The following is a 25,544-nucleotide window of genomic DNA, read 5'->3' as shown; positions in this document are numbered from 1 at the left end:
TTAATATTTATGTCATTCTCAAAACTTTTAGCCATTACTGTAGGGTGAAACATATGGGGTATGTGTGATGTTCCTCTGGGTACTAGCTCATATGGGAGTAGAGGAGAATGAGGATGTGGATGTCATTGCCAAGCAGGCTCTTAGACATCCTTATGTTGACATGGAATTGTCAATCAGTAAAGCAGAAGCCAGGGGGTTAATAAGAAATTGGTGAAAAACAAATGGCAAGAGTTGTGGAGAGAAAGGGAAGACACCTGTATAAGATCCTGGAAAAGGTGGGGGCAGGGAGGTCCTCAGGCCGAGAGAAGGGAGGAAAGTGTAGTCACAAGGCTGAGACTGGGACACACAAGGCTCAATAGTACATTGAAATTGGTGGGGAAACATCCAACTGTGATCATTGTCAGAAGGAGATGGAGACAGTGGAACATGTTCTACCAGAGCACCAAGTCTAGGTCCAAAAGGCTTTTTAACAGCTTCTACCCCCAAGCCATAAGACTCATGAACAGCTTATCAAAGGGCTACCCAGACCCCTCTTCTACGCTGCTGCTACTCTCTGTTTATTATCTATGCATAGTCACTTTAACTCTACCTACCTGTTCATATTACCTCAATTACCTTGACTAACCGGTGCCCCCGCACATTGACTCTGCACCAGTACCCCCTGTATATAGCTATTATATCACTATTATATCGTTATTGTTATTTTACTGCTGCTGTTTAATTATTTTGTACTTTTATTTTCTATTTATCTATTTTTTACTTAACGATTATTTTTTCTTACAACTGCATTGTAAGTTTGTAAGCATTTCACTGTAAGATCTACGCCTGCTGTATTCGGCGCATGTGAGAAATACAATTTGATTTGATTTGATTTATTTCAGTGAGGGAAAGGGAGCGATTGTTGTTAGATTTGAGGAGTAATGGGGTTGAAGAGCCAGGTAGGATTGAGACCTTCAATGTCTCTGGTCCACACCCCAGTCCAGCTGGAGGCGGTAATGCACCTTAAAGTTGGTTGCCAACCGCCATATAAAGTTGATAGAATAAGAAGGTCCTGGTTCAGAATGAAATCTTTCAAATAGAAAGGTTCAGAGCCAAATATCTCTTGACAGAAAGGTCTAGAGCCATCGAGAACTATTCAATTCTCGCGATATTGCATTAAGATTCCGCGTGAACTCGCAAAACCACCTTGCATCTACCGGTGTGCACCACTACCACTAGTGTACTCTGTATTGTGCTGTGGATTATGAATTCAATTTGAATTTACACTTTTGATTTAACATTATCCTCTGACTTTTATGCGTCTTTCAAAATAATTCAAACACGTTTCTGTTTAAAAAAGAAGAGTTATCTACGTCTCCATTTCATACAGTAGTAGAATACGGGCAAGGTAGCGTGGAAGATGTCAGTGGTGGGAATTGATCTGGGCTTTCAAAGCTGCTATGTTGCTGTAGCTCGAGCCGGAGGAATTGAAACCGTGGCTAACGAATATAGCGACCGAAGTACACCGTAAGTAGAACATTTTAAAATTCGTTTCACTAGTCGAGATTTGCCATCCACTTGAAACAAATACATTTGGTTTGTGAGTGGCCAGTTTCTGCGGCCTTGACAACTAACGTTAGTTAGCCATTTGGCTAACAGTTGTGTGTGTGTGTGTGCAGAGTAACGTTCCTAGCTACTGCACGCGAATTCCGCTGGATAGCGTTATTCATCTCGTTTTGTCGGTAATTGTAATGATCGTTATTATCAGATGGTCTTATTTCACATTTGTATTTAACTAGATAATGGTTGCTGACTAGCAGTAAGTTATCATAAGGCGGGTGCCTACTATCATAGCTAACTAGCCAGTTAGCTAGCTCACCACTTACTGCGTTTAGTTAACACAGCCATAAAGTAACAAACCCCGCCCATTTCTACAAATTCTCTAACGAAATCTGATTTTTAAATGTAACCTTAATACTAACCGTAACCACACTGCTAACCTTATGCCTAACATTATATGAAGACCAAAAATAAAATGTTTGTTTTCAATAATGTTTACGATATAGCCATTTTTACTTTGTAGCTGGGGTAACTAGTGGAAACTGCTTACTGTAGTAGCTTGCTTGCTATGTATGATGACGTCCGTTAATCGCCGGTAGGAATATTCTAGCAATTTTGCAGAGCGTAAAGCTATGTCGCAAAGTAATGAGATGTAATGATCCCAAATGTAGTAAAAAATATATTCTTATCCTTTCCATATTCGTTTATGGCACCACTGGCAACATTTTTAATTTACAGCTGTTTTAGCTACATTAAATCATATTAAAATCTGTTCAAATGTACCCCCAGGAAGATTGACTTTTAAATTATTTTATGTTTTTACATTTTCGAATGTTTGTGAATGAGATATATATATATATATATGGACATGTAGTGAGAAAGCAGCCATGCGTTTTTGACAACTAATAGACACTGCACCAAATAAAACCACAAAAAAAATGTTATGCAGACCAGTGCACCATAGCCAATCAGAGCTGCAGTAGGCCTATATGCAAATAATCCATTTGCCACACCAGCCTGCCATCATTGACTTTGAACTGGACTGTGTGTTTAGTAACAGTGCGACTTTAGAGCATTAGAACGAATTTGCCTCAAAATACACCTGAATGGATTCCTGCAAATATGTAAATACCATGGGGGGAGTCCTACATTTGAGTACTTCAGTCCTATTGAGTAGGGTTAGTGTTAGTTGCCTATGCATGTAAACAAGATCAACAACTAATGCCAGCAAGAGCGAGATTATTTCAAATTTAACGAGGAAACGTTCGATAAACCCTCTCAAACTTTTTCAACTAGTTGGACCTCAACATAGCCCTGATAAATAATGGGGAATAGTAGCCTGCTCGTCCTTCTGCAGCTTGCCTGCCCATGCATGCTTGTCCCAACTTGCCTGTCTGCCCACCCATTTAATTGATGCCAAATGCATAAGATCAACTGAGAGATGCTAACTGTAGATCAATTGTTCAAGTTCAACATAGCTAAGCAAAGGAATTTACATATCTTGCTAGCTAACAAAATGACACCTGTATCTCTAGCTGTTGCAACCAAACAACGATATGAGGGGGAAAAGTCACTCCCTCACCCACTACTCCAATGACATGACATCCTCCCATCAGCTAGCTACCTAACATTAGATTCTGTGTTTTTAGGTTGTTCAATAAATAGCTAGCTACATAAATAGATACGTTAACCCAGGGGTGTCAAACTCAATCAGTGCACAGGCTTTATTAGGGGGGTAACAGCAAATTTGTTTTTACAAAAAAAAAATCAACTGGGACCCAAAGTGACCATTGTTTTATTCGAAAAAATATGGCTCATTATAATGTTAATTTATTTACATAGGATACTGTATATTGCATTTTAACATTTTAAGTAGTGATGAACCGATATGACAATTTTGGCTGATACCGATATCCAATATTTTCCTTGCCCCCAACAAAAACGACACTGATAACCTATTTATTTAAAAATGTTGCATTCTTTTAAGCATTCTAGCACAGTTAACTATTTAACACACACACACGGACGCAGCGGTCTAAGGCACTGCATCTCAGTGCAAGAGACGTTACTGCAGCCCCTGGTTCGAATCCAGGCGGTATCTTATCTGACCATAGTTGGGAGTCCCATAGAGCGGCGCACAATTGTCTCAGCGTTGTCCGGGCCACCATTTGTTTATACGATTCGATTTGACTGACTTGCCTAGTTAAAGGTTACTCACACACCACACTGACCAACAAGTTATTTTGTTGGCAGTTAAGTATGTCCCCATTACCTGCAAAACATCATCAAAACTTATTTCTTTCACTTACTGGTTGTGCTGTTTTGTTGTTAATTTGTTCAGTTTCATTCTGAACCAGGATTTCTATGGAATGCCGTTTGGGTCTTTACATGTTTATTTTTATTTATTTCACCATAATTTAACCAGGTAGGCTAGTTGAGAACAAGTTCTCATTTGCAACTGCGACCTGGCCAAGATAAAGCAAAGCAGTTGTTCGACACACAACACAGAGTTACACATGGAGTAAACAAACATACAGTCAATAATACAGTAGAAAAGGTCTATATACAGTATGTGCAAATGAGGTAGGATTAGAGAGGTAAGGCAATAAATAGGCCATGGTGGTGAAGTAATTACAATATAGCAATTAAACACTGGAATGGTAGATGAGCAGAAGATGAATGTGCAGGTAGAGATACTGGGGTGCAAAGGAGCAAGACAGATAAATACAGTATGGGATGAGGGAGTTGGATGGGCAATTTACAGATTGGCTATGTACAGGTTCAGTGATCTGCAAGCTAGAGGTCGACCGATTATGATTTTCAATACCGATTATTGGAGGACAAAAAAGCCAATACTGATTAATCGGCCTATTTAAAAATACAAATACATTTTATTTTTTTAATAATAATTGTTTAAAAATTGTAATAATGACAATTACAAAAAATACTGAATGAACACTTATTTGAACTTAATATAATACATAAATAAAATAAATTTAGCCTCAAATAAATAATGAAACATGTTCAATTTGGTTTAAATATTGCAAAAACAAAAGTGTTGGAGAAGAAAGTAAAAGTGCAATATGTGCCATGTAAGAAAGCTAACATTTAAGTTCCTTGCTCAGAGCATGAGAACATATGAAAGCTGGTGGTTCCTTTTAACATGAGTTTTCAATATTCCCAGGTAAAAAGTTTTAGGTTGTGTTTATTATAGGACTATTTCTCTCTATACCATTTGTGTTTCATTAACCTTTGACTATTGGATGTTCTTATAGGCACTTTAGTATTGCCAGTGTACAGTATAGCTTCCGTACCTTTCCTCGCTCCTACCTGGGCTCGAACCAGGAACACAACGACAACAGCCACCCTCGAAGCACCGTTACCCATGCAGAGCAAGGGGAACAACTACTCCAAGTCTCAGAGCGAGTGATGTTTGAAACGCTATTAGCGCGCACCCCGCTAACTAGCTAGCAATTTCACATCACATCGTTACACCAGCCTAATCTCGGGAGTTGATAGGCTTGAAGTCAAACAGCAGAGCTGCTGGCAAAATGCACGAAAGTGCTGTTTGAATGAATGCTTATGAGCCTGCTGGTGCCTACCATCGCTCAGTCAGACTGCTCTATTAAATCATAGACTTAATTATAATATAATAACACACAGAAATACAAGCCTTAGGTCATTAATATGGTCAAATCCGGAAACTATCATCTCGAAAACAAGACTGAACCGTTCCGAATTTAGCTAACAGGTGGCATCCATCAGTCTAAATATTCCTGTTACATTGCACAACCTTCAATGTTATGTCATAATTACGTAAAATTCTGGCAAATTAGTTCGCAATGAGCCAGGCGGCCCAAACTGTTGCATATACCCTGACTGCGTGCAATGAACGCAAGAGAAGTGACACAATTTCACCTGCTTAATATTGCCTGCTAACCTAGATTTATTTTAGCTAAATATGCAGGTTTAAAAAATATATACTTTGTATTGATTTTAAGAAAGGCATTGGTGTTTATGGTTAGGTACGCGTTGGAACAACGACAGTCCTTTTTCGCGAATGCGCACTGCATCAATTATATGCAACGCAGGACACGCTAGATAAACTAGTAATATCATCAACCATGTGTAGTTATAACTAGTGATTATGATTGATTAAGTTTAATGCTAGCTAGCAACTTACCTTGGCTTCTTACTGCATTCACATAACAGGCGGGCTCCTCGTGAGGCATTGGACTAGTTAACCGTAAGGTTGCAAGATTGAATCCCTGAGCTGACTAGGTAAAAATCTGTCGTTCTGCCCCTGAACGAGGCAGTTAACCCACTATTCCTAGGCCGTCATTGAAAATAAGAATGTGTTCTTAACTGACTTGCCCAGTTAAATAAAGATTAAATAAAGGTGTAAAAAAAAACTAAAAATAGGCATCCAAAATGACAGATTTCCTATTGTTATGACAACTTGAAATCGGCCCTTGTTAATCAGCCATTCCGATTAATCGGTCGACCTCTACTGTAAGCAGCTCTGACAGCTGGTGCTTAAAGCTAGTGAGGGAGATATGAGTCTCCAGCTTCAGTGATTTTTGCAGTTCTTTCCAGTCATTAGCAGCAGAGAACTGGAAGGAGAGGCGGCCAAAGGAAGAATTGGCTTTGAGGGTGACCAGTGAGATATACCTGCTGGTTCGCATGCTGCGGGTGGGTGCTGCTATAGTGACCAGTGAGCTGAGATAAGGCGGGGCTTTACCTAGCAGAGACTTGTAGATGACCTGGAGACAGTGGGTTTGGCAACGAGTATGAAGCGAGGGCCAGCCAACGAGAGCGTACAGGTCGCAGTGGTGGGTAGTATATGGGGCTTTGGTGACAAAACGGTTGGCACTGTGATGGACTGCATCCAATTTGTTGAGTAGAGTGTTGGAGGCTATTTTGTAAATGACATTGCCGAAGTCGAGGATCGATAGGATGGTCAGTTTTATGAGGGTATGTTTGGCAGCATGAGTGAACAATGCTTTGTTGTGAAATAGGGAGCCAATTCTAGATTTAATTTTGGATTGGAGATGCTTAATGTGAGTCTGGAAGGAGAGTTTACAGTCTAGCCAGACACCTAGGTATTTGTAGTTGTCCACATACACTCGGTCAGAACCGTCCAGAGTAGTGATGCTGGACGGGCTGGCATGTGCGGGCAGTGATCGGTTGAAGAGCATGCATAGATTTTTACTTGCATTTAAGAGCAGTTGGAGGCCATGGAAGGAGAGTTGTATGGCATTGAAGCTCGTCTGGAGGTTAGTTAACTGTCCAAAGAAGGGACAGAAGTATACAGAATGGTGTCTGCGTAGAGGTGGATCAGAGAATCACCAGCAACAAGAGCGACATCATTGATGTATACAGAGAAGAGAGTCGGCCTGAGAATTGAACCCTGTGGCACCCCCATAGAGACTGCCAGAGGTCGGGACAACAGGCCATCCGATTTGACACACTGAACTCTATCAGAGAAGTAGTCAGTGAACCAGGCGATGCAGTCATTTGAGAAACCAAGGCTGTTGAGTCTGCCGATAAGAATGTGGTGATTGACAGTCGAAAGCCTTGGCCAGGTCAATGAATACGGCTGCACAGTATTGTCTCTTATCGATGGCGGTTATGGTATCGCTTAACCTCTCTAGGGCTAGCGTCCCACCTAGCCAACATCCAGTGAAATTGCAGAGAGCCAAATTCAAATACAGAAATACTCATTATAAAAATTCAGAAAACAATACATATTTAACATAGGTTTAAAGATAAACTTCTTATGTATCCAACCACTGTGTCAGATTTAAAAAATGCTTTACGGCGAAAGCATACCTTATGATTATTTGAGAACATAGCCCAGCATACAAATCATTACAAACAGTAACCAGCCAAGTAGAAGAGTTACACAAGTCAGAAATAGAGAAAATGTATCCCTTACCTTTGATCTTCATAGTGCCACTCAGAAGACATTCATTTACTTAATAGATGTTCAATTTTTTCGGTAAAGTCTCTTTATATCCAAAAACCTCAGTTTTGTTCGCGTTTTATTCAGCAATCCACAGGCTCAAACGCAGTCAAACAGGCAGACAAAAAATACAAATTGTATCTGGAAAGTTCATAGAAACATGTCAAACGATGTTTATATTCCATCCTCAGGTTGTTTTTAGCCTAATTTTTTTTTTTTTAAATTTATTTCACCTTTATTTAACCAGGTAGGCTAGTTGAGAACAGGTTCTCATTTGCAACTGCGACCTGGCCAAGATAAAGCATAGCAGAGTGAACAGACAACACAGAGTTACACATGGAGTAAACAATTAACAAGTCAATAACACGGTAGAGAAAAAAAGGGGAGTCTATATACAATGTGTGCAAAAGGCATGAGGAGGTAGGCGAATAATTACAATATTGCAGATTAACACTGGAGTGATAAATGATCAGATGATCATGTACAGGTAGAGATATTTGTGTGCAAAAGAGCAGAAAAGTAAATAAATAAAAACTGTGGGGATGAGGTAGGTGAAAATGGGTGTGCTATTTACCAATAGATTATGTACAGCTGCAGCGATCGGTTAGCTGCTCAGATAGCTGATGTTTGAAGTTGGTGAGGAGATAAAAGTCTCCAACTTCAGCGATTTTGCAATTCGTTCCAGTCACAGGCAGCAGAGTACTGGAACGAAAGGCGGCCGAATGAGGTGTTGGCTTTGGGGATGCTCAATGAGATACACCTGCTGGAGCGCGTGCTACGGATGGGTGTTGCCATCGTGACCAGTGAGCTGAGATAAGGCGGAGCTTTGCCTAGCATGGCCTTGTAGATGACCTGGAGCCAGTGGGTCTGGCGACGAATATGTAGCGAGGGCCAGCCGACTAGAGCATACAAGTCGCAGTGGTGGGTAGTATAAGGTGCTTTAGTGACAAAACGGATGGCACTGTGATAAACTGCATCCAGTTTGCTGAGAAGAGTGTTGGAAGCCATTTTGTAGATGACATCGCCGAAGTCGAGGATCGGTAGGATAGTCAGTTTTACTAGGGTAAGCTTGGCAGCGTGAGTGAAGGAGGCTTTGTTGCGGAATAGAAAGCCAACTCTTGATTTGATTTTCGATTGGAGATGTTTGATATGGGTCTGGAAGGAGAGTTTGCAGTCTAGCCAGACACCTAGGTACTTATAGGTGTCCACATATTCAAGGTCGGAACCATCCAGTGTGGTGATGCTAGTCGGGCAAGCGGGTGCATGCAGCGATCGGTTGAAAAGCATGCATTTGGTTTTACTAGCGTTTAAGAGCAGTTGGAGGCCACGGAAGGAGTGTTGTATGGCATTGAAGCTCGATTGGAGGTTAGATAGCACAGTGTCCAATGACGGGCCGAAAGTGTATAGAATGGTGTCGTCTGCGTAGAGGTGGATCAGGGAATCGCCCGCAGCAAGAGCAACATCATTGATATACACAGAGAAAAGAGTCGGCCCGAGAATTGAACCCTGTGGCACCCCCATAGAGACTGCCAGAGGACCGGACAACATGCCCTCCGATTTGACACACTGAACTCTGTCTGCAAAGTAATTGGTGAACCAGGCAAGGCAGTCATCCGAAAAGCCGAGGCTACTGAGTCTGCCGATAAGAATATGGTGATTGACAGAGTCGAAAGCCTTGGCAAGGTCGATGAAGACGGCTGCACAGTACTGTCTTTTATCGATGGCGGTTATGATGTCATTTAGTACCTTGAGTGTGGCTGAGGTGCACCCGTGACCGGCTCGGAAACCAGATTGCATAGCGGAGAAGGTACGGTGGGATTCGAGATGGTCAGTGACCTGTTTGTTGACTTGGCTTTCGAAGACCTTAGATAGGCAGGGCAGAATGGATATAGGTCTGTAACAGTTTGGATCCAGGGTGTCTCCCCCTTTGAAGAGGGGGATGACTGCGGCAGCTTTCCAATCCTTGGGGATCTCAGACGATATGAAAGAGAGGTTGAACAGGCTGGTAATAGGGGTTGCGACAATGGCGGCGGATAGTTTCAGAAATAGAGGGTCCAGATTGTCAAGCCCAAGCTGATTTATACGGGTCCAGGTTTTGCAGCTCTTTCAGAACATCTGCTATCTGGATTTGGGTAAAGGAGAACCTGGAGAGGCTTGGGCGAGGAGCTGCGGGGGGGCCGGAGCTGTTGGCCGAGGTAGGAGTAGCCAGGCGGAAGGCATGGCCAGCCGTTGAGAAATGCTTGTTGAAGTTTTCGATAATCATGGATTTGTCGGTGGTGACCGTGTTCCCTAGCCTCAGTGCAGTGGGCAGCTGGGAGGAGGTGCTCTTGTTCTCCATGGACTTCAGTGTCCCAGAACTGTTTGGAGTTGGAGCTACAGGATGCAAACTTCTGCCTGAAGAAGCTGGCCTTAGCTTTCCTGGCTGACTGCGTGTATTGGTTCCTGACTTCCCTGAACAGTTGCATATCGCGGGGACTGTTCGATGCTATTGCAGTCCGCCACAGAATGTTTTTTGTGCTGGTCGAGGGCAGTCAGGTCTGGAGTGAACCAAGGGCTGTATCTGTTCTTAGTTCTGCATTTTTTGAACGGAGCATGCTTATCTAATATGGTGAGGAAGTTACTCTTAAAGAATGACCAGGCATCCTCAACTGACGGGATGAGGTCAATGTCCTTTCAGGATACCCGGGCCAGGTCGATTAGAAAGGCCTGCTCGCAGAAGTGTTTTAGGGAGCGCTTGATCTAAAATATTTCAACTGGACAATAACTTTGTCAATATAAAAGGTAAACAAGAAAGGCACTCTCTCGGGATTGCGCATGAAAAAGCTCTGTGACACGGCAGGGTCCACTCATTCAGACTGGTCTTACTCCCTCATTTATCAGAATACAAGCTTGAAACAATTTCTAAAGACTGTTGACATCTAGTGGAAGGCGTAGGACTCAAATTGCAGTTCCTAAGACAATTGATACTGTAAAGTCATTGAATAGAAAACTACAAAACAAAAAACAAAAACTACTTCCTGAATGGATTTTCTCAGGTTTTCGCCTGCCAAATCAGATATGTTATACTCACAGACACTATTTTAACAGTTTTGGAAACTTTAGTGTTTTCTATCCAAATTCTACCAGTTATATGCATATCATATCTTCTGGGCCCCGAGTAGCAGGCCGTTTAATTTGGGCATACTTTTCATCCAAAATTCCGAATGCTGCACCCTACCCTAGAGAAGTTAAGACCTTGAGCGTGGCTTGAGGTGCACCCATGACCAGCTCTGAAACCAGATTGCATAGCGGAGAAGGTACGGTGGGATTCGAAGTGGTCAGTAATCTGTTTGTTAATTTGGCTTTTGAAGACCTTAGAAAGGCAGGGTAGGATAGATATAGGTCTGTAGCAGTTTGGGTGTAGAACGTCTCTCCCTTTGAAGAGGGGGATGACCGCGGCAGCTTTCCAATCTTTGGGAATCTCAGACGATACGAAAGAGGTTGAACAGGCTACTAATTGTCCAGATTGTCTAGCCTGGCTGATTTGTTGGGGTCCAGATTTTGCAGCTTTTACAGAACATCAGCTATCTGGATTTGGGTGAATGAGAAGTGGGGAGGCTTGGGCGAGTTGCTGTGGGGGGTGGAGGGCTGTTGACCGGGGCATGGGTAGCCAGGTGGAAAGCATGGCCAGCCGTAAAAATGCTTATTGAAATTGTCAATTATGGTGGATTTATCGGTGGTGACCGTGTTTCCTAGCCTCAGTGCAGTGGGCAGCTGGTAGGATGTGCTCTTATTCTCCATGGACTTTACAGTTTCCCAGAATTATTTTGAGTTTGTGCTACAGGATGTAAATTTCTGCTTGAAAAAGCTAGCCTTAACTTTCCTAACTGCCTGTGTATATTGGTTCCTAACTTCCCTGAAAAGCTGCATATCACGGGGGCTATTTGATGCTAATGCAGAATGCCACAGGATGTTTTTTTGCTGGTTAAGGTCAGTCAGGTCTGGAGAGAACCAAGGGCTATATCTGTTCCTGGTTCAAACATTTTTGAATGGGGAATACGTATTTAAGATGGTGAGGAAAACACTTGAAGAATAACCAGGTCAATATCCTTCCAGGATACCCGGGCCAGGTCAATTAGAAAGGCCTGCTCGCTGAAGTGTTTTGGGGAGCGTTTGACAGTGATGAGGGGTGGCCGTTTGACCACAGACCCATTACGGATGCAGGTAATGAGGCAGTGATCGCTGAGATCTTGGTTGAAAACAGCAGAGGTGTATTTGGAGGGTAGGATCATATCAATGAGGGTGGCCGTGTTTTACGGATTTGGGGTTGTACCTGGTAGGTTCATTGAGCATTTGTGTGAGATTGAGGGCATCAAGATTAGATTGTAGGATGGCATGTCCCAGTTTAGGTCACCTAGCAGCACGAGCTCTGAAGATCGATGGGGGGGAAATCAATTCACATATGAAGGGCACAGCTGGGGGTTAGAGAGTGGTCTATAGCAAGCGGCAATGGTGAGAGACTTGTTTCTGGAAAGGTGGATTTTTAAAAGTAGAAGCTTGAATTGTTTGTCTACAGACCTGGATAGTATAAGACAGAACTCTGCAGGCTATCTCTGCAGTAGATTGCAACACCGCCCCCTTTGGCAGTTCTCTCTTATCTGAAAATGTTATAGTTAGGGATGGAAATTTCAGGGGTTTTGGTGGTCTTCCTGAGCCAGGATTCAGACAAGGCTAGGACATCCGGGTTGGCAGAGTGTGCTAAAGCAGTGAATAAAACAAATTTAGGGAGGAGCCTTCTAATGTTAACATGCATGAAACCAAGGCTTTTACGGTTACAGAAGTCAACAAATGAGAGCACCTGGGGAGTAGGAGTGGAGCTAGGCACTGCAGGGCCTGGTTTAACCAGAGGAGGAGTAGGATAAGGGTACGGCTAAATGCTATCAGAATTGGTCGTCTAGTATGCCCGGGACAGAGAGTAAAAGGAGCAGGTTTATGGGTGCCAAAAAATAGATTCAAGGCATAATGTACAGACAAAGGTATGGTAGGATGTGAGTACATTGGAGGTGAACCTAGGCATTGAGCAATGATGAGAGCGATATTGTCTCTAGAGACGTTTAAACCAGGTGCCATGTGGGAGGTGGAACTAAATGGTTGGTTAAGGCATATTGAGCAGGGCTAGAGGCTCTACGGTGAAATAAGATAATCACTAATCAGGACAGTAATGGACAAGGCATATTGATATTAGGGAAAGACATGCGTAGCCGGGTGATCATAGGGGTCCAGTGAGTGAGTGGTTGGGCTGGCTGGAGACACGGCGAACCAGACAGCTAGCAGAAGGGCCTTAGAGGGACGTCTCAACGGAGGAAGTCTGTTTTAGCCTCCGCATGCGGTGACGTCGATAGACCAATCATGATGGAATTAGTAGGGTTCCGAGTAGCAGAGGGGTCCAAGTCCAATTGGCAAAATAGGTATAGTGGCCCAAGAAATTGACTGATGGATCTATTCAGCTAACAGTCCAATATTCTCTAGACAGCTAGCAGGCCGCGGCTGACAGCTAGCGGGCCGCAGCTAGCAGATTGGCGTTCAGGGGACGTCGCGATGTAGGGGCCAGTTGAGTACCCCCTCGGCCAGATTACGTCATGGTCCAGTCATGTAGGATCGGTGGGGTTCCGTTTCCTGTACCAGGAGTGGCTGATAGGCCTCTTCAGCTAGCTGGGAGGAGAATGGGCCTAGCAAGGGCTAGCTCCAGGCTAATTGATGCTTGCTTTGGGACAGACGTTAGCCAGGAGTAGTCACTCATATATCAGCTAGCTAGCTGCGATGATCCAGGTGAAACGGTTCCGAGCTTGCGGTAGGAATCAGGGGGATATGGAGAGAAAATTGGTCCGGTATGCTCTGGTTTGAGTCGCGTTCTACAAACTGGCGAGAGCTTTCCGAGCTAAAGGTTAGCTGATGACCTCTAGCAGTGGTTATCTGACTACTAGCTAGTAGCTAGTGAGCTGGCTAGCTTCTGTTGGGTGTTTCCAGTTCCGAAGTAAATTTTAAAAACTTTAGAAAAAACAGATCCACACCACATTGTGTGAGCCGGGTTGCAGGAGAGTATTTTGAAGTTGAGGTTTAGAAAAATATTTTTAAAAGATATGCAAAGAAAAATATATAAAAAGATATACACATGGGACAAGACAAAGGACAAAGACGTCTGATTGCTACGCCATCTTGGATAAGACGTGAAAAAAGATGCACGTCAATAACTGTTTGACTTGTCGAATTACACAACATAATCTGTTTCAGTAGCTATAGTTAGCTAGCTAACTACATAGCTAACTGTCATCTAAAATAACCCTAATTTACAAGACTGTTCTTATTTGATTAATGGTGGTCAGACCAGGGTAGCCTAGTGGTTAGAGCGTTGGACTAGTAACCGGAAAGTTGCGAGTTCAAACCCCCGAGCTGACAAGGTACATATCTGTCGTTCTGCCCCTGAACAGGCAGTTAACCCACTGTTCCCAGGCTGTCATTGAAAATAAGAATTTGTTCTTAACTGACTTGCCTGGTTAAATAAAGGTTAAATAAAAATATATCTATGTGACGCTAGCCACAATAAGGATTAGCCACAATAGTGGACTTTGCAGTTAGCCTTCAAAATTAAAGTATGGCATAATTCTACTATTTGTATTCATTTGCATCACTCTCGATTACATACTTTTATTCAGAAGGCAACCCACAAATTATTATTTCAAATTATTATTACATCATGTACCTACATTATATAGGTATGCACGGTATCTTTGACATCTGTTTTTAACATCGCCGTTTAACTATACCGATACCGATGTTGGCATTTTTGGCTAATATCGTCCGATTCCGATATGTCCATCGATATATCGTGCATCCCGAATTTGAACAAAATATACATTTGTCCAGCCTTTGCTGCTATGCTTTCTGATGTGCATAATATACTGCGACCTTAATAAAAAATGATTTAATAACTCCAGTAACAAAAAACGTAGCTATAGGTTGTTGTAACATTTAAACTTAACATGTTTTTCATTTTTTTTACACTACATGGATCACCAGGGTGGTGGAATTCAGCATTTCTGTATGGTGCACTCAATGTCTTGTAGTTGAGTCGGCAGCATAGGCTACTGCTCAACTGTTGTTGTAATAGGCCTACATATTTCTTCTTTGCATGGTGTTTTATTGCAGGATTTGTTTTTTGGTTATTCATTGTCAAGATTTAACTGACGCTAGACTGCAATATTTTAGTATCCTAGCTAGGACTGTGGCACGTTTGTACACTTTCCCTCTGCGCGCTGTAAACAGGACACACGAAAGCAGCACAATTGAAGTTGAATTTACAGACGCAAGCGCAATAGGCTGTAATTAAATCAAGTATACTGAACCAACCACAATTGAGTTAGTTCATATAAGGAAATCAGTCAATTTAAATATATTCAGTAGGCCATAATTTATTAAGAGTGTGAATAAGAACCAGTCAGTATCTGTTGTGACCACCATTTACCACATACAGCGTGACACATCGCATTCACATAGTGGATCAGGCTGTTGATTGTGGCCTGTGGAATGTTGTCCCACTCTTCTTCAATGGCTGTCCAAAGTTGCAGGATATTAAAATATATTTTTTTATTTGGCACATGCGCTGAATACAACAGGTGGGACCTTACAGTGAAATGCTTACTTTGAGATATTGATGGGAACTGGAACACGCTGTTGTACACGTTGATCCAGAGCATCCCAAAAATGATCAATGGGTGACATGTCTGAGTATGCAGGCCATGGAAAAACTGGGGCATTTTCAGCTTCCAGGAATTGTGTACAGATCCTTGCGACATGGAGCCGTGCATTACCATGCTGAAACGTGATAGCGGTGGATGAATGACACGCCAATGGGCCTCAGGATCTCATCATGGTATCTCTGTGCATTCAGGTTGCCATTGATAAAATGCTATTGTGTTCATTGTCTGTAGCTTATGCCTGCCCATACCATAGCCCCACCGCCATGCCATTATGGGGCACTCGGTTCACAACGTTGACATCAGCAAACTGCTCGCCCACACGACACCATATGTGTTCTCTGCAGTTGTGAGGCCAGTTGGACGTACTGCCAAATTCTCTAAAATGACATTGGGTTTGGTTTATGGTAAAGAAATTAACATTAAATTCTCTGGCAACAGCTCTGGTTGACATTTCTGCAGTCAGTATGCCAATTGTACGCTCCCTCAACTTGAGACATCGGTGGCATTGTGTTGTGTGCACATTTTTGTTATCTTTAATTTCATCCCATGAAACATGGGACCAACACTGTGTTGTGTTGATATTTTTGTTCAGCGTAGATGACTCCACTGTTAACTTATTTATACTCGCTTGTGTTTCGTATTCGGCCTGCGGGCCTTGTTTGACACGTGTGCTAGCCTATTAGCCACGTTATGACTGACTTGTGATCATTGCCTTTGCTAGTTTGATTGTATTGACCTTCCCAGACTTAGTTATGATCACCCGTTTTTGTTTAAAATATTGTGTAATTGAAACTGAAACAATGCATCCGAATGGGTGGAGGCAGCAAACAATGTACCAGCCCAGCTGTGATTTACAACCTGATAGATTTATTGGTAGTTAAAGAAGCCAGGTCCACTCCCTTGGGAGCCAGGTCCACTCCCATGGGAGCCAGGTCCACTCCCATGGGAGCCAGGTCCACTCCCATGGGAGCCAGGTCCACTCCCATGGGAGCCAGGTCCACTCCCTTGGGAGCCAGGTCCACTCCCTTGGGAGCCAGGTCCACTCCCTTGGGAGCCAGGTCCACTCCCTTGGGAGCCAGGCCCACTCCCTTGGGAGCCAGGCCCACTCCCTTGGGAGCCAGGCCCACTCCCTTGGGAGCCAGGCCCACTCCCTTGGGAGCCAGGTCCAGTTTAGCAGAATGAGTTTTTCTCACAAAAGGTATTTATTACATACATAAATACTGAGCACCCCCATTCCCCTCCTCAGACGATCCTACAGGTGAAGAAGCAGGATATGTCGGTCCTAGGCTGGCGTGGTTACAGTTGAGGCAGGTTGGATGTACTGCCAAATTCTCTGAAACAACAGAGGCGGCTTATGGTAGAAAAATCACATTCTGTCAACAGCTCTGTTGGACATTCCTGCAGTCAGCATGCCAATTGCACACTTCCTCAACTTAATACATCTGTGGCTTTTCTATTGTGTGACAAAACTGCACATTTTAGTGGCCTTTTATTGTCCTCAGCACAAGGTGCACCTGTGTATTGATCCTGCTGTTTAATTAGCTTCTTGATATGCCACACCTGTCAGGTGTCTGGATTATCTTGGCAAATTTAAATGCTCTCTAACAGGAATGTAAACAAATTTGTACTTTTTGTATGTATGGAACATTTTCTGGCATCTTTTCTTTCAGTTAATGAAAAATTGGACCAAGACTTTACATGTTGCATTTATATTTCTGTTCATTGTAGTTAAAATGCTGTCAGTTCCACTTTAAGTCAATGATTACAGAGTGGGGTTGCTAAAATAAATGTCAGTGAGTGACATTGTCTAATCCCTATATCACACATCCATATGTTTGATTTACATACTTCTTGTGGTGATTCTGATATACAGTATACTTCCACTAGTTAGGAAAACATTTAATGGATGTTTTATTGACCCATACACCAGATAGGTGCAGTGAATGTGGTGTTGTACAGCAGGGCTGCCCAACCCTCTTCCTGGAGCGCTACAGTCCTGTGGGTTTTCAGTTCAACCTTAATTTAACACACCTGATTCTATGATTAGCTGCTCAACAAGACCTTAACTAGCTGAATCAGAGATGCTAAATTAGGTTTGGACTGAATGCTTACAGGGCAGTAGATCTCCAAGAAGAAGGTTGGGCAGCCCTGCTGTACATGGTCAGCCATTGCTCAAGGGCACACTACCAGATTTTTCACTTTGTCGGTTTGAGTATTTGAACCAACAACCTTTTTGTTTCTGGCCCAATGCACTAGCCACTAGGCTACCTGCCACCCTAATTAGTAATCACCTTCGGCAGGCAGTCTCGAAATTCTTGTCATCTCTGCACCTCACCTCGGTCTGAGATTTAAATCGGTCTGAGATTAAGTTTAATCAGGGTAGCAACTAACTGTGTAAGATAATTATTGTGAGCCTTTTATTAATAATGAGGTTTCGTTATACATTACTGCATTGTAAGATTTACTATACTTTGCTTGTCAGCTTAACTATACGGGTGTAGTGACATCAGCATGCAATTGGGTTGTCTACATTTTGGTGCATTAACCTCTCGCTGACATCACCAACAACTGCACACTTGTGTTGACAGTAATAGTAGTGTGAGCTTTTGCCATTGACATCTGTGTTTAGCAGTGATGACAGAAGAGTTTGGACTAAAGGGCTCTTTGGAATGTAGCCTACATTTTGGCATTGCAAGTTTTGTCTGTTGTGGCAGTTAAGCATGTAGGGTAAACAATTTGAGCACCATGCACGCAGGGAAGGATCTGTTATCAATAACATCTTCACTTTCTTTTCAGAGCATGTGTGTCCTTTGGACCACGTAATCGTTCAATAGGAGCGGCAGCCAAAGGCCAGGTAAGCTTAACCCTTATCGCTAATACAATTCAGTTGTTAAAGTAAAGTAGTGTTATTTGATCATGGTATTTGTTGTTTTGTTTTTGAAAGGTTGTAACAAATTGTAAGAACACTGTTCAAGGGTTCAAGCGATTCCATGGCAGGGCATTTTCAGACCCCTATGTCCAGTCAGCAAAATCTAGCCTGGTTTACGACCTGGCCCAGTTGCCTTCTGGGTCGACCGGGATCAAGGTAAATGATCAAAAGTGAAGTATACTTTCTGATTTAGCACTTGATCCATCATGGTGGTAGAGGCTGAACAGTTGAGATATTCAATCTTCAAGACATTTGTACTTCATTACTATACTTTTTACTAGGTGATGTACATGGAGGAGGAGAAAGTCTTCAGCATTGAACAAGTCACTGCCATGCTGCTGACCAAACTGAAGGAGACTGCTGAGACCGCAATGAAGAAACCTGTGGCTGATTGTGTTATCTCTGTAAGCCGTTTTACTTCTACTTAGACAAGGCCCAGAGATGTAAAGATACAGAGCAGTATTTTTTTGGTTAGCAAAATGTCATTAATACAGCGACGCCTATGCCCTATTGTAACTCCATATATTTTCTAAAGAGTAAATGTTTTATCACACAGTATAAGCAGTCAAGGATGATGTTTTTGTTAAGGGTCATAATTTTTCCTAAATGTGTTCCAGGTCCCCAGCTTCTACACTGACGCAGAGAGGAGGTCCGTTATAGATGCTGCTCAGATTGCTGGACTCAACTGCCTACGACTTATGAATGAGACCACTGCAGGTAATGCCATTACCATGCCAACACTGAGCAATGTTAACTCATGTAATCTTGGTCTGAACACATTTTTCTGTCTCTTTGATTCTTCCAGTTACACTGGCATATGGGATCTATAAACAAGATCTCCCTGCCCCCGAGGAAAAGCCAAGAAATGTGGTGTTTGTAGATTTGGGCCATTCTGGTTATCAGGTCTCCATCTGTGCCTTCAACAAAGGAAAGCTCAAAGTATGTTGTTTATATGTACAAAACTTTTTTTTTTATAGAATAAGGCATGGAATTAATGTTCTTTCTCTTTCAGATGCTAGCTTCTGCGTCTGACGCAGCATTGGGTGGCAAAGACTTTGACGAGGTGTTGGTGAACCATTTCTGTGAGGAGTTTGGCAAGAAGTACAAGCTGGATGTGAAAACCAAGCCCAGAGCCCTGGTTCGTCTCTACCAGGAGTGTGAGAAGCTCAAGAAGCTGATGAGCGCCAATTCCTCTGATCTGCCACTCAACATTGAGTGCTTCATGAATGACATTGACGTCACTGGGAAACTTAACAGGTTGGTGAAGCAAAATACAAGTCCTCTCACCCATCACAGTACCTCTATTACATTTAGGCCATCTGCAGTGGAAAAGCCAATTGTCAGGAAGTGTTTTCATTCGGTGCCTGTGTATCATCATGATGCAAGCAGCTGCATGTGTGTACGGTATCTATTAATATCCAATGACCACTGTTGTTCCAGAGGCCACTTTGAGGAGATGTGTGCAGGGCTTCTGGCCAAAGTGGAGGCTCCCCTGCGCAACGTCATGGAACAAGCCAGTGAGTAACTGTAGTAGTACTAATAGTAGCAGGAGTATCCCTCAGCACAGCCTGTTCATGTTCTTGCTAACACCTGGGTGGGCTGTTTAATTTGACTGGTGGTGTGTTCCATGCATTGTTCAGAGCTGAAGAAGGAAGACCTCTACGCTGTGGAAATCGTGGGCGGTGCCTCCAGGATCCCAGCCGTCAAAGAAAGAGTTTGCAAATTCTTTGGAAAAGAACTGAGCATGACTTTAAATGCAGACGAGGCTGTTGCAAGAGGATGTGCACTGCAGGTATCATGTCATGACTCACTGTCCCCAATGACCTTTTCAGCAAATGGGCATGCTGTTTTTAGCCTCTTACGGAACTGGTTGTTATCACTGTAGTTGTCAACCTGATTAGCACAAACTATTTGCAGTAAATAACCTTACTGTTGACATGTCATGAACTACTGTATACAGTTGTTAACCAGTTAGTAATGTAGCCCCCCTGAAATGTGTTATAATGCATGTGATTGATCTCCGCAGTGTGCTATCCTGTCCCCCGCCTTCAAAGTCAGAGAGTTTTCCATCACTGATGTTGTGCCCTATCCCATCTCATTGAAGTGGAACTCTGCTGCAGAGGAGGGGTTAAGGTGTGAACTCTCTTCTTTACATTTGACATAAGCTTATTTGACACTGATTGCACTGAACTCAGATCAGCAGTGACTCGCATAATCTTCTTGTCTCCTCCAATGTCAGTGATTGCGAGGTATTCCCAAAGAACCATGCAGCGCCCTTCTCCAAAGTGTTGACGTTCTACCGGAGAGAGCCCTTCTCCTTGGAGGCCTACTACAACAACCCTAAAGAGCTGCCGTACCCGGACCCCTCAATAGGTACCCAAACAAACAGGCCTGAAACTCTAGACCCGTCTAATAAGCAATAGGCTTGCACATATTCAGTTAATTATTTACTTTGAATGGTTGTCTCTAAGGCCATGTTAATCAGTGTCTAATAATCCACTCGTGAACTCCTTAGGTCAGTTCATTGTCCAGAAAGTGGTTCCCCAGGCGAATGGTGAAAGCTCAAAGGTTAAGGTGAAAGTTAGGGTGAATGTCCACGGTGTCTTCAGTGTGTCCAGTGCCTCTCTAGTGGAGGTCCTGAAACCTACTGAGGGAGAGGAGCCCATGGAGACAGACCTTGCGGGGAAGGAAGACGAGGTTTGTGTGCTTTGTTTTGGCGCGGCTTTCACAAGCCTATAATCTACCCACACCCAGTTCATTGGAAAATTATCAGCCCAAACATATTTAGTAAAATGGCAGGTAATTCAGCTGTCATGTCTGAACAAGTTAGATCTGTTCCAGGACAGATGTGTCCATTTTCTATTCCCTGTGGGGGTTTTTTCTTTCACAATGATGACTTTCTCCGATGTGTGATCTGGCCATCTGTGCACTGGGATGCCAAGCTAACTCGTGGTGGTGTTAACTCCACATTAATGGCTAATCGAATGTTTCTCATCTCATCAGAGTAAGATGCAGACTGACCAAGATGACCAGAAAGCCCAAGGTGATGGACAGAAAGACAATGCTGACAAGAAGTCTGAGACTGAGGAAATGGAGGTAGCTAACGGACTGCGTATTTCCTTTGCTATACAGTGCGATAACATCTTTTTCTACCACTGACATTCTGAGGGGATGCTTTTTGTCTAGATGTATTAATGATTTTAATTTTAAATGTAACCTTTATTTAACTAGGAAAGCCAGTTAAGAACAAATTCATATTTACAATGACTGCCTACACGGCCAAACCTTTACGACGCTGGGCCAATTGTGCGCTGCCCTATGGGACTCCTAATCACGGCCGGTTGTGATAGTCTGGATTCGAACCAGGGTGTCTGTAGTGACACCTCTAGCACTGCGATGCAGTACCTTAGACCGCTGCGGCACTCGGGAGCCCATGATATAGCCTTATTTATGGGACCAGTCAGTGCACATTTATCTAAAAGGTGTATTTTTTAAAATCTTAGACATCAGAGGATGGAAAAGAGAAGAATCAAGCTTCATCAGCAAAGAAACCGAAAGTGAAAACGAAGACTGTCGAGCTCCCAATAGAAAACAGCATGCGCTGGCAACTAACCAACGACACGGTCAATCTGTTTGTGGAGAATGAGGTAATATTGTAGGATATCATGGCAACTTGTCCCATCATGAATTAATTTTAATTAGCTGAAAACCTGTATCGACATGTATGTAGTTTTACAAGCATAACCTTGACACTTTATTGTAAATCGTAAGGCTAGTGTACAGTATTTTTGTGTGACTCAAACTGAAGGTTAATGACTTGCTTGAGCATGTCAATCTTTATCTACAGCAAGGCTGTGATGGGAAGGAAAGTAAAAAATATAAAAACATGTATTTGATGTGTCCATCTCAGGGTAAGATGATTATGCAGGACAAGCTGGAGAAGGAGCGGAACGATGCCAAGAACAACGTAGAAGAGTACGTTTATGATATGAGAGACAAACTGCATGGATTGTTGGAGAAGTTTGTCAGTGAATCTGTGAGTATATTGCCACTATATAACCTTACACGCATTGAAAACAAATGATGTGAAGTTATTCAAGTTAATGTTTTCCAAATGCAGGACAGAGACACCTTTTCGTTAAGACTTGAGGACACCGAGAACTGGTTGTATGAAGATGGCGAGGACCAACAGAAACAAGTGTACATCGACAAACTGGCTGAATTAAAGGTAACATTGTCGGTCAATTCATGTCTCTGGTTTTAGCATAGGATAGATTGTGTCAGGTGACTGAACTGAATGTCCCTTCTTCAGAAACTTGGCCAGCCCATCCGGGAAAGATACAATGAGGCTGAGGAAAGGCCAAAAGCATTCGATGAACTTGGAAAGCATATCCAACAGTTCATGAAGATTGTAGAAGCTTACAAAACAAAGGTAATTTATAAGATTATTATTGCATAGTTGTGCACATAGTTTTATCAACCTTGAGCTACTGGACATCTAATGATATCTCAATGTCTCCCAGCACTGAAATGTTCCTTATGCCCGTCTTGACACCCAGGAGGAGCAGTATGAGCATTTGGATGAGTTGGAGATGTTGAAGGTGGATAAGCAGGTGAATGACGCCATGATCTGGATGAACAGCAAAATGAACGCGCAGAGCAAACACAATCTTACCCAGGAGCCTGCTGTCAAAGTCAGAGAGATTCAGGCAAAAACAAAGGTAAGTGCTAATAATCGGTTTGCATAGTCTTTCCAATAACTGTTTTGCCTGGTCAGGTCACATGGTCAAGGAAAACTCGTGGTCCTAATATGACATATGTTCATCCAAATGTAAAAATGTCCCAGATGTCTAACTATGATATCCTCTCTCCATCTTTGTAGGAGCTTGACTCGGCTTGCAACCCAATCGTGTCAAAGCCCAAACCTAAAGTGGAGATCCCCAAGGATGAGAAGGCAGAGCAGAATGGGCCAGTAAATGGACAGGAGGGCACAGAGGCCCAGCCAGGCAGCCCAGAGAAGGGTGCAGCAGGGGGCACGGTGGCTCCTGAATCTGCAGAGGGCAATAAACTGCCTGAGATGGACATTGACTAACTGCTGCAGCTGCCTCTCTAACCCCTCTGACATCTTGCTGATGGCCTCTTTTGATTACACAATTGGACTATTCCTTTAAATACTCTCAATCTGCCTTCTTGGCATGTAACACTTTACCTGTTGGTATACAATGATAGTGTATTGATCAGGCTGTTTGACATAAAATACTGTAAGGCTGCAGGATGGAAACTTGTTTTCTTTGTTTCGCTTCAATGGCCATTTTGTAAGGAATGTTCAGCCCACTTCCACTGAGAATGTCATATTAAGAGGTGGTATGCAGAGGAAAGTAGTAAAGACGTTTGATGAAATTAACTATTATTGATTGGGGGTAGAGGTTCAAGCTTAGCATCAACATTATTCCCCATTGGATATGACTTACTGTGCATTTGTTTCACTTAAATCTTGCAGCTGTTGGATAAATGGATAGGACACCCTGCTGGGGAGAGATTGGATGGAATAAAGGTTAATGTAATTCAGAGATGGGTATTATAGAGGCACCAATTATCTGTCCACTATATTCAATTAGATTTGAGTTACTGTCATGCAGTATTTTAATGTAAGGCTGTCTCTTTAAAAGCAATGGTCTGTGAGTTGTTCTCTGGTATAGACTTTTTTTGTTTTTCTATTCTACAACAGTGTGGATGTGTGGGGAAGACCAGTTTGGTGCTGTTACCACTAACCAAAAGCAAAATAAATACATGTTGGTGTCTGAGAATTATGTGAAAGATCGCTGAAAGGTTATTTGAAAATGCAATGCGGAGCGTGTTGATTTTGACCTTGAATTCAGCAAGAGGGAAAAAACTCCATACAATTTTCTGGTCTACTGTCATGCAAAGGTTGTATAACAACACAATGTTTAGATGGTATACTTTCATAATCACATTGTATGAAAGATTAAATCATTTTAAGGTCTGTGGAGGTTTTGATGAACAATGCATAATTTTTTGACCAACCCTCCATAAACAAAACCTCCTAAGGTGTGCAGAGAGAGTGAGACCTCACTTCAAGGTCTCAGAGCAAGTGACGTCACCGATTGAAACGCTATTTATCGCGCACCACCGCTAACTAAACTAGCGTTTCACATCCGTTACACAAGCTTCTCAAAGGCACTTCCTCCCTGCTGGCTGGGTTTCTCTTTCTTTCTGTTCCAGCCACCATGACCTACACCAACATCACCAGTAGTATTCTGGTTGTGCTTTGGTTAAGGCTGTACTCTACAGCTCTCACAATATTCTGGGTTTCTGAGACTAGTCAAATCTAAGTTTATTGGTTGGGTTCAGATTTTCTGATCACAGGTGCAGTGAAATGCTTGTGTTTTAGCTCCAATGGTGCAGTCTGACTGCTTACTGTCTTGTAGTTTCCCTTATATATTGAATAACCATCCTAAAATGGCCAGTCAAAAAAAGCTTTATCACTACATCAAGATAATTCCACTCATTTCCCAAAACTCTTTCCCCACAGGAGGATCTGAAAATGTCCTCCAGCAGAGACTTGCAGAAAGATGATCCATTAATAAATGTTGTTGAAAGTGTTGCTGTAATGCAATGCCTCTTTCCGTAGGTCCACACTTTACTGGTGAGCTTGCTTATAATTGCTCCGGCTCTGCGGGTGGGAGGAAGGCTGTCATCTATTATTGGTGCTTTCATGACAACTGGAGAACTTGGGGAAAAAACAAGGTCAAATCTCGATGTCAGTGATCTTCAGTTCAGAAAGTCGGAGCTCTAGAAAGGCCCAAATTTCCAAGTTGGATGACCGTTCAAAACGATTTCCCCAGTTGTCTAGAATGTACTGAATTCGTAAGTCTGACATTTCCTAGTTCCCAGTTGTTTTGAATGCGGCATATAGCTAGATATATTACATTAAAGGAGATAGGAATACCCTTGGGAAATTAATGGAGAACGTGTTTACACCTCACACACACAGTAGACTGTCGACCAATCGCGTCCACGTTGGCATGCAGCTGCTAAAGTAATCGTTACGCAATCCCCTTTAAAAAGTCAAGAGAATGAGTCAAGAAACCTGCCTATTTTCCTCTAAAGTACCTAATGTCACGATTCCAAAACTATACGATATTACAGAGAACAAGTTATCTATCTCGGAATATATTTGTATTGTTCTTGTTGACGAAGTTGTTTTTTGGAGCTAGCGCCCAATTTATGGAGTCATTTTCACGCCATATGTACTAAATTCAAAATAAAATAAATCGTGAACATGAAAAAAAAAATTGAGAATGTAAACACATTTTCGAGGACCGGTGAAATAATGGATGTTGAAATCAAAATA

General features: G+C 42.6%; 1 protein-coding gene across 1 annotated transcript; it reads left to right on the top strand.

Annotated features, from left to right (window-relative positions):
- The first annotated feature begins 1,135 nt into the window (after positions 1 to 1,135).
- On the top strand, positions 1,136 to 23,976 carry LOC115105255 (heat shock 70 kDa protein 4-like). Its single transcript, XM_029627046.2, has 19 exons — positions 1,136 to 1,506; positions 18,037 to 18,094; positions 18,185 to 18,325; positions 18,451 to 18,573; positions 18,787 to 18,886; positions 18,975 to 19,108; positions 19,182 to 19,426; positions 19,610 to 19,686; positions 19,810 to 19,961; positions 20,196 to 20,302; positions 20,409 to 20,542; positions 20,685 to 20,866; positions 21,173 to 21,265; positions 21,673 to 21,816; positions 22,080 to 22,205; positions 22,290 to 22,397; positions 22,482 to 22,601; positions 22,729 to 22,890; positions 23,052 to 23,976. The coding sequence occupies exons 1-19, from the start codon at positions 1,400 to 1,402 to the stop codon at positions 23,259 to 23,261; spliced, it is 2,523 nt and encodes an 840-aa protein (XP_029482906.1). The 5' UTR covers positions 1,136 to 1,399; the 3' UTR covers positions 23,262 to 23,976.
- The last annotated feature ends 1,568 nt before the right edge of the window (positions 23,977 to 25,544 follow it).

The sequence above is a fragment of the Oncorhynchus nerka genome, linkage group LG22, assembly GCF_034236695.1.
Source record: "Oncorhynchus nerka isolate Pitt River linkage group LG22, Oner_Uvic_2.0, whole genome shotgun sequence".
NCBI lineage: Eukaryota > Metazoa > Chordata > Actinopteri > Salmoniformes > Salmonidae > Oncorhynchus > Oncorhynchus nerka.
This window is presented reverse-complemented; position numbering and strand designations above follow the sequence as displayed.

Excerpts from the sequence above, each read along its gene's own strand:
- LOC115105255 (XM_029627046.2), top strand. The coding sequence starts at position 1,400 with ATGTCAGTGGTGGGAATTGATCTGGGCTTTCAAAGCTGCTATGTTGCT. Across the intron at positions 1,507-18,036 it reads TATAGCGACCGAAGTACACC|AGCATGTGTGTCCTTTGGAC; the intron begins GTAAGTAGAACA and ends CTTTCTTTTCAG. Across the intron at positions 18,095-18,184 it reads GAGCGGCAGCCAAAGGCCAG|GTTGTAACAAATTGTAAGAA; the intron begins GTAAGCTTAACC and ends TGTTTTTGAAAG.